Consider the following 9,492-nt stretch of genomic DNA (forward strand, 5'->3'; position numbering starts at 1 on the left):
GAACAGCAAAGAAATAATGAGCTCCAAGTGCAACAGGGAAAGCTTAGTCTAGACATTGAGAAAAGCTCCTGGTGCTGGGGAACGAGTCATACAGGAGGGCCCAACGGGCTGTACAGAGGGGATCCAAGTGCAGCAGCCCTTCTCAGAGCAGAACCAGCCGCACAAAAGCCAGAAATGTTCAGTGTTTGAGACTCTGTCCTCTTCTGGGACAGCCTGGTCCAGTAATTTCTCACCTCAAAAAAGGTGTCTCTTTAGAATCACCTATTGATAATGTTTCTCCCAGTGGCTTTTCAAACATCTTGTCATCCACCTGTGGTGGTTTCATCCCTGGGAGGAGTGGCTGATTGAGCAGAGGGCCGTGCTGCCATCCTGAGGGACATCAACAGGCTGACAAGGTGCATATACGCTGTACAGTACTAGTTATGGGTATTTCCATTACAGGCACGCTGAAGCACCCTGCTCACCACCAGACACCATGTCCCAAGGGTCAAGACCAGGCCCTGTGCTTTGCCACCTTCTGCAGCCACCAGGGCCAGGCCTGTCCTGGGCTCGAGGAGCCCCAAAAATTTGGGGCCTGCAAAAGGGATTTGGGCCTTTCCTTTAATTTGCAGGAGCTGGGACTTTGGGGGGGGGGGCTTCCCTCCTCCCACCAAAGACAACCCCATCAATATTGAATGCCACGAAGACCTGCAAAAAAAACAAGATGGAAAGGCCAGTCCCCCACAAAAAGCCCAACCTCAAAAAGGCCGGTCCTCCACCAAGGATCCTAAGCTTCCCCAACTCCCCAAAAAAGGGGACCCAAAAGACCCAACCCCCCAAATTCTGGCCCCATAAAAAGTCTCTCAAATAAACTCAATGCCTCAAAAAGCTAGTCCCCCTAAAAAAATTCCCCTTGAAATTCACAGCCCCCAAATGGCTGGCTCACCCCCCATAAAAGAAAAGATCAACTCAATGCCAATATGACAAGCCCCCCACAAAATCCCAACCCTCCACACCCCAAAAACGCTGGTCCCTTATAAACTGTCCTAAATAATCCCTTCAACCTCATAAGCCCCCTAGAAAAAATGTCAAAATGTCAGTCTTGAAAAAATTTCCTCCAAACCCCCACATTTCTCCCCTCAAAAGACCTCTGAGAAAAACAAAACACCGTGCACCTGGGGCTGAACAGCAGAGGTCACAGCAGGGATCTTCACCTTCAGGAGCACTTCAAGAGCTGAAAAAGAAGCCCATCCCATTCGGCTCAGTCTAGAAAAGGCTTGTTGGGTGTTCACATTTAGATATTTTAAGGGACTCCTTACAAAACGACCCTGAACATTACTCCAGATGGAAAGAATAAGACTACAAAACAAGTCTGTTTTAAGTAACACAACTCGGCTGAGCAGCCACACATATAAGAATTAAAAAATTCTTAGCATGGACGTACATTTTTTAAAATATCAAATTTATTTCCTTTTTGATACCAAAGAGCCGTTCTGCTCTGCAAAGCAGCTGACAAAATAAGCTTTAGTTTGGTTTAATTTTCACATAGCATCTGCTTAAAAGAGATGGATTTTCTGATGATAGGCCCTGCAAACAGAAATTCAAGTCACTCTTCATTCATACCAGCATTTTATAATGAAATCTGCAAATCTGGAGGCTTTGCTGCTTCTTCTGCTACCACTATCTCTTCCTGCTAAAATACAGAAATGATTTGGTGTGTGTACAGCTTAATTAATTCCTTTTTACACTGAAAAAAAAATCTATCAAGTTCACATTTTTTTTTTTCTTCCAAAGTTTTTTTCTTGCTTTTAAAAAACAGCACTTTCCTATATCAGCTTAGCTTTAGTACAGATGGTCCTCCATAGTAGAGTATTTACAGACAAGAAATACTAGTTAAACATCAGGATATTTATTCTGCGTACAAATATTTACAGAAAAATACTTAAAAAATTAAGCATTCAAATTTTAACTCATTTCCAAAACGCTTCACACTTTCATCTTATAAAAACATATTGCCTTTACTGTGCTCAAATTTACTATTCAGATCCCGGGATTTTCTTATAAGGGCCTTTTTTTGTGCTTCATCAAATCGATTGACTTTGAGATCCTGCTCTCGGTCGAACGGCCTTCTCTCCTGAGGTTTGGTCTTTTCTTCTGATGCTTTGTTCTTCAGCTTTTTCTGATGCATGTCCAGGAGAGATTCTGATCTCTTGGACTCCTGTAAAAATGGGAAGAAAGAGGAGGGAAAAACGTATTACAAGATATTAACAATGCAACCTTTCCAAGTGGAAAGACTGGCCAGGAATTAGCAAGTCTGGGAATTCCCAAGAAAGAAGAAAGCTGAGGAACTGGAAATCAGAAGGGTCTCTCGATCCATTCTCTACCCAACCTCTATTTATCCTTTGCATTGCCTCAGCTCAGCTGCAGGACCTTGCAATTGGCCTTGTTGAACACATGAGGTTCAAACCTGCCTCTCAAGCCTGCCCAGGTCCCTGTGGATGGCATCCCTTCCCTCCAGCATGTCAACCACAGCACTCAGCTTGGTGTCATTGGTAAACATGCTGAGGGTGCACTCGATCCCACTGTCCCTGTCACCAACAAAGATGTTAAACAGCGCTAGTCCCAATACTGGCCCCTGAGGAACACCACTCATCGCTGATCTCCACCTGGACATTGAGCCATTGACTGCAACTCTTTGAGCGTGACCATCCAGCCAAGTCCTTACCCACCAAGTGGTCCACCTGTCAAACCCATCTCTCTCCAGTTTTTTGAGACATGGGTATCGTGAGGAACGGTGTCAAATGCTTTGCAGAAGAACACGTAAATGACGTCAGTTACTCTTACCCTATCCTTCAATAAAATAAAAGTTATTCCCCTACCTTCATAATGATAGTACAGACAGAAAATAAAGAAGATGACATTTAAGACAGTGTGCTAATAGCTCTGGATTTGTAAGCCCATCAGTCATGTAGCTTAACGGTACATGTCCTAATGACATAAACAGTAGGTTTAGGGCCTAAACGAGATTGTAGTGGCATCACCATATAAAGCAGCAGTGCTAGCAAGAACAAGAAGAGAGTGAAGACTGGAAGGAAATGCAGTAAGAGGAAGCATGATGCTATTACACTTACATTGTAGGAAGTCACCTGCTCAGCAAGTCTCTTGTCTCTTCCAGATAATACAACTTCGTTATCCTTACTGGTTGACTTTTTTGTCTCTTCCCTTTCCTGAGGAGTGCAAGTGAATGACTACAGTTATCACCACAGTCATCAGAACTTCCGAAGTAATAATTATAATAATGATGATGATAATGATAATAAAATCTATATTTAGTTTTTTATTAAATCTGAAGGGCAGAAACCACTGGATATTTTTTGCTCAGCTGGACAGAGGGAAAAAAAATGGATAACTGGAAATTTGATGACCTGATGCAGAGTAAGTGACTACTGCAGAAGGGAGAGGGAGCAAATGAATACTGATGTTACTTTAAATGGTTATTTCCTCTCCTTCATTTTTAAGTCTCAATTAAGGAGTTTTAGCAAGTCGCTAGAGAAAAAAATGAAAAGAATTTTTTCTTTGACCAGCTGAGCTTTGTTTTCACAGAGTACCAACAACACATGTAATAACTGTCTGCATATATAAACTTGAGGGCAGTATATGTATGTATATATACAAAATATATCTACAAACAACACTTCGTATATATGAATATAAATATGCACATGAATATATATATATATAAAGTGATTATATATTTTCTATATATATAAACACATATACAAATGAGTAAGTGCTCACCTTGGCTTTTCTCTCTCTGTCAGCTGGAGTATCAGTCCAAACAGATCTATCACCTGATTTGTCATCAGCTTTTCTCTTGAATGTTCTTGGACCAAATCCAAAGTTTTTCAGTTCAGGTGGAAGTTCTGTCATCCATGATTCCCTGGTAAGCTGCTTGGGTTCATCCTTTACAAAAGAAAGGGGGAGAGAAAAAAAAGAGTGAAAAAAACACAAGCAGATAAGCAAAACCTACTGTCTGAGTTTTTCAGCTTCCAGCAGAAATCAGGAACTTCTTTTTGTCTTAACACTTAGCATTGTGAGCACAACAGTGACAGGGCTCATGCAGACTCAGGCAGGCAAAGAAAAACAGAAACACACTCCAGCAACAAAATATTATGAGTGAAAAAACCCAACTTACACTGTCTGCTGAAGTAAGTTTTTCCTTCATTCTCTGAGCTCTGCGTTCAAATTCTTTAGTCACATCAGACTCCACTGGTCCTTTGGCAGGCATTGGGCCTATAATGGTGTCTTCTTCCTCACTGCTAGTTGATACCTTCCAAAAACAAAACATTTCCCTCAGTCATGCAGCCATGGAGCCCCTGAGAGTGCAGATAGATTAGAAACACACAGGCGTCCAGCTTTGGTGCTCCGAGCTTCATTATCACTAGCAACGTTTGGATGCATCCCCACCATAAGGATCCCAATTTCACACTGCACGGAGAGCTGTCCCCTGAGCTCATACTACCACCTGTCCCCACCAAGAAAAGAGTAAAGCCTTGAATTGTAGGTCAGTATTTTCATTCTAGCAGGCTGCATTCCTTTTTAATGTTTTCAAAGATCTGAACTTTGCTAAGATGTTCACTTGCAAAAGACACATCCTACCAAAGTAAAGAAAGGAAAAGCATCTGGAAGAATCACTGTGACTACCATTTAGGATGCCTGCACCTCTTGCATTCTGTGCATCATCCATCTAACAGCAAAATCACAACACACCAGAGCAGCCAGCTTCTTTTTTAGGCTTACTTAAGCTGCCGCATTTGATGCAGGCAAAAATAAGTCAGACACCTGCTGGTCTAAAATTAAACTGTCATGCAGAAAAGCTTGCCTAGTAGACTTCTTCAGGTTCCTACCTGCTTAAGCATCACTGATAGCTTATACAAAAGCAAAAGACTTGTGTTTTCACAAACCTCGTTGCAGAATTTGGAGGAAGCTGATGGTCCAGGGGAACATCTGGCACTCCTGGTGTCCTCTGAAGACTTCCTAAAGCCAGGCGGTAATGCAGGACCTATAATGGGCCTCAAGGGGGAAGAAAAAAAAAAAAGTATTTTTTTCAAGTTTGAAAAAAAGCAAAGGAGCCAACATAGCCAACACAGATGGTACATTAAAGGGCTACATTTCCTGCAGGAAAAAAAAAAAAAAGTAAATATAAAAATAAAGATCAAAGTTTTAAGAGAAGTGTAATTCTCCGTCCTTCCTATGGCAAGTGTGCCTCCTGTGAGCACACCACAGAAGTGACTGAACTCGTAAGAACAGTCTCTCTCCATTTCCCATGAGGACCTCTGCAGGTAGCTGGAATGCAAGGAAACTGGGAAAGCTGTGGCATGTAGTCAAGGAAATCCCCTTATTTTCTCCCCCTGCTTCCTTCACCAGATTCCAGAGCAAGGAAAGGAGCAAGGCCAAACGCACGCTGCTCTTTCTCCAGCACCAAAGCTGCGTTTGCTCCTTCTGGTCTCGCACTACAGCTTCACTGCCCTTTAAGGCACAGCATCAGCAAACTGCTATCAACTTCAGTTTGCTTTCCCTTGGAGGAGGGGAGAGAAGAAAGGTTTTGTGATGCCTTTTAACGCCACCGATTTGGTTTTGGACAGCAACTCAGCAAGCAGTGTGATAATTAAGCTATCTCCAGGAACACAGAAAGGTGAGAATTTATTTCCAATGGTGAGCACAGCTCAAAGCAGACTACAAACTGTGCCTGCTGTACTGGAAAGAGCTCTTTAATAATCTGCCATCATATTCCTCAAAGCTTATGAAAACCCAAACAATTATCACCTGCAGAAATATCCAGGTGACAGAATCCTCACAATGCATCAGGCAGAGGCTGGATTTAGGATGATCTCCACTCTCTGAGCTTTTGGGCAACCGAATGTAACGTGACATGAACTGAATTATTCTCATTATGGTCTACTCTTAATTGGGAATGCTTGCTTTGACAGGTCTGGAAAGGATAGCACGGAACAACAGCTTTTCTACAAAAACAGGTCACACTGATCTAAGAAACAGGACGTCCATACACTGCAAAGCACAGCCTGGTGCTTGCAACTTCTCTGCTAGCTTGGAAGAGAGCTGCCCTGGTGAGAGAAAAAGTGGCTAAGCACGCAAAACCCTGATCTTCTGGGACAGGTGAGCGCCTAGACTGCTGCTCATCTCTTTAACCTTCAAGCAATGCCTGTTTTTCCCCCTCTTTTCCTTTGCACACTTTGAGGTAACACTTTACCACTTCAGGCTTCATGCAAGAAAGCTGGAAATGTACCTTGGCTGATATTAAATCTCCAAGCACTTCTTTGTGGTGCTGTATTAGGGACTTCTTTATTTTTTTAGCGACTGCCTACCTTTTATAACATTCAAAGAACAAGCTGTGCATATGAAATGTCAGGAAGAGAGCTGGTTCCTCCGGGAGCTGTGGAAGCACCAAATGAGCCCACTGAGCACGACACCCCACAATTACAAGTGGATTACAGAGAAAATTGGTCAAAAAAGGTATGGAAAGGACACTCCCAAATAACCTCAGCATAAACTGAGGAAGAAATTCCAATCACCTGAATCTGCAGTGTACAATTGAAGCGTTCTGTAGCATTGCCACAAAATATTTTATGTAAAATAATCGTGTTCCTGAATATAATTCCATTCTAATTACCTCTCTGGAGAATCATCCTCTTTTTTAAATCCGGGAGGAAGAGCAGGCCCAAAAAAGCCATCGTCATCATCGTTTTCCTCCATTCTTTTTGGCTTTCTGCAAACACAGAGATTTCACTTACTAATTACCTTGACACGCACAGCAATTATCTACGCTTTAAGAAGGGAAAAAAAATGAAAACCAACAATATGATTTCAGTCTTATGTACTAAATGTCTCGCTGTTACCAAGGAAACAGTACAAAGGGTTCCAAAATAATTTGAAGCAATTAAAAATTTGAGACCATAAGCCTCACTCCAAAGATATTTTGACATTTAAGGAAAAAAAAAAAAACAAAACAGCCAACATGAGGAGTGCTTTTGCAGTAGAAGGAAGAGAAGTAGCCTGGTAAAATACCATTTTTCCAGTCACAAAGTAATTTTAAATTCAGCACACTTCTTTTTACATTTTTATATGTCGACTGCATTTTGGCTGGTAGGTTTCCCAGTTCAATTCTGCTGAATTGAAAAGCTGCTGAGTAAGACACCAGGAGAAAAGTGAGCAATATTTACTCTAACACTCTCAGACGGAATGATGTGCTTCAAGACCCTTACACAAGGTCTAAAACACAGAAATTTTTAGCACTGCAATCATGAGTCATCAACCCCCCAAAATGAGAGCATGTACAGACTTGATATTTACTAAACAATTTTGTTTCGAGTTGGCTTAGCTGAATGTGTAAATTCCTGCCCCTAAATAGTTCTTATAACTTTATGAGTAAGTGTAATAGAAACAAGACTAAGCTCAAGCACCACACACTTACATGCACTGTAAGTGGAGCCTGTCCTCAGCACAATCAAAACATTAAGGAAATTTATTACTTTAATTGCAGAACAAAATTCATACATGAAAATACACAGACGAGATTGCCCTAAATATCCGAATTCCACCCTAACAAGTCACAGAGGTTGGCTGAGCCTTCTTGACCCCAAAGAACACAGAGAACACACCACCATGTTTTAGGTAGCTACAGGGTTAACGTTTTCGTTCATTAACACAGTTAGTTTCTCCCATTTTATACAGACAAATTTCAGTCCTATTTCTGCAAAATTTTTCAATGTAACAACACGAACAACCTAAGAAGAGACTCACTTGGGTGCTGAAGCTCCTTCTGGCTCCTCTTCAGAGTCTCCGTGTGCGTCTCTGGGTAGAGGAAGAGATCCCGAGTCGTCATCGCTGTCAGGGCTTTCTGAGCTGCTGCTGCTTCTGTAGTCCGGAGGCAGTGCTGGTCCTGCAACTGAACATCCAGAGGTACACACAACAGTTATTAGACATTTCCAAGAACTAATTATATTAACAAAGCATCTGAAGCTTGCTAGTGAAGAAGCCTGTCATTTTTACACACGCAGCACTAGGGACCACACATTACCAGTATTTAATTGCCCTCCTGCTCTAAGAACGGGCTAACAGTTAGGAGTTTTCTCACTCCAGTTTTAGTCACGCTGAGCCCAGGAGCGAGCAAACAGCAGGCACAGAGTTAAGGCCTCTGCTGAGCGAGGGCTGATGTAACGCCCTGCAGCACAGACACCATCCCTTCTTTGAATATTTCGAGCATGGAGCCTGAGACCGATGGGACAAAAAAGATGCCTGGTGGGGAAAAGGCATTGTTAGCTTTCAGAACAGGGCTAGATGAAAAGATGAGGTGTGATAAAACCACAAAAATGAAGGGTAACAGGAAATTACCCCTTCAGCTAAAGGTTTTTTTTTGATGGCACGAATTGATACCTGATGCAGGCTGAGGTCCCACTGTCAGCTGACAAAGGCTGGGCAGAAACTGAGCCCTTCAGGGGAGTTTTATAAAGCTTTTGTCTGTCTTTAGCAAGAGACACAGCACGAGGGCAGCTGGCTGGTTTGTGAAGCATCCAGACAGACCTGCCACGTACTTTTTCTCCAATTTAATGGGATGGACCTTAACCAGGATGTACAGACCCATTTTAGCATTAAGAGGGCAAAAAAAAAAGCCAAATAAAAAACCACGCCACCTTATAAAAGCAAAGTAAGTTCAAGATAAGAGAAACAAACACAAATAATAAACAAATGAATATAAAGACTCAAAGTCTTCCCATATGGGCTGAGAAACACCCCTGAACACAAGGCATTAAAAATATGCGCTGCGGCAAGGCAGGAAGGCATCCGGCTGAGGAGTTACAAACCCAAATAATACTCAGATACACATTTATACATACTTTTTAGGTTTATTTTTTATTTTTATTTTTTTATTATTATTATTTTTTTTTTTTTTAAGCTCCCTCTCCAGGTCCCAGGGGAACGGGACCCCCCCCAGGCGGGGTCAGCGTGTGCCCGAGCCCAGACGCTGCCCAAACCCTCGGTGCGGCGAAATCGCGGCCTAACGATGTTAATTACCCGCCCGGTTAATTAATTAATTAATTAGTTAATCAATCAATTAATTAATTATAGCCCGTGCCGCGGAGCCTAAAATCAGGCAAACGCCGCCCCGCACAGGAATGGCTGCCGCAGCCCTACGCGCTCAGGGGCTGTTCCCCAGCCGGGCGGCGACAGGGCGACAGGGGACGTTTCGATCGCGATAGGACGTGTCGCGACAGAGCCTTCCCCCCCCCCCCCAGGGCTCACCGCGGGCGCAGTCCTCCTCCGGGTCCGGCGGGGCGGCGGGCACCTGGCGGGGCATGGCGGCCGCCGGGGGGGCGGGGCCGCGCGCGCGCGCCAGCTACGCCCCGCCCACTCGCTGCGAGACCACGCCCACTCGCACTTGACCACGCCCACCCGGCTGTGGCCACGCCCCCACCGCGCCTCCCCTATAAAAGC

General features: G+C 43.4%; 1 protein-coding gene across 1 annotated transcript; it reads right to left on the reverse strand.

The window, feature by feature from the left end:
• Positions 1 to 1,453: 1,453 nt before the first annotated feature.
• LOC311206339 (GPALPP motifs-containing protein 1-like) lies at positions 1,454 to 9,368 on the reverse strand. The gene is made up of 8 exons (XM_084281619.1): positions 9,301 to 9,368; positions 7,801 to 7,945; positions 6,671 to 6,766; positions 4,944 to 5,052; positions 4,175 to 4,309; positions 3,778 to 3,942; positions 3,111 to 3,206; positions 1,454 to 2,197 (listed from the first exon to the last, which is right to left on the reverse strand). The coding sequence occupies exons 1-8, from the start codon at positions 9,353 to 9,355 to the stop codon at positions 1,979 to 1,981; spliced, it is 1,020 nt and encodes a 339-aa protein (XP_084137745.1). The 5' UTR covers positions 9,356 to 9,368; the 3' UTR covers positions 1,454 to 1,978.
• Between the last annotated feature and the right edge of the window lie 124 nt (positions 9,369 to 9,492).

This window comes from Netta rufina (genome assembly GCF_964035555.1).
Source record: "Netta rufina genome assembly, chromosome: 1".
NCBI classification, from domain to species: Eukaryota; Metazoa; Chordata; class Aves; order Anseriformes; family Anatidae; genus Netta; species Netta rufina.

Coding starts and splice junctions, on each gene's coding strand:
- LOC311206339 (XM_084281619.1), bottom strand. CDS start 9,355: ATGCCCCGCCAGGTGCCCGCCGCCCCGCCGGACCCGGAGGAGGACTGC. Junction 6,767..7,800: donor GAAGGAGCTTCAGCACCCAA/GTGAGTCTCTTC, acceptor CTGTGTTTGCAG/AAAGCCAAAAAGAATGGAGG. Junction 4,310..4,943: donor CCTCCAAATTCTGCAACGAG/GTTTGTGAAAAC, acceptor TGTTTTTGGAAG/GTATCAACTAGCAGTGAGGA.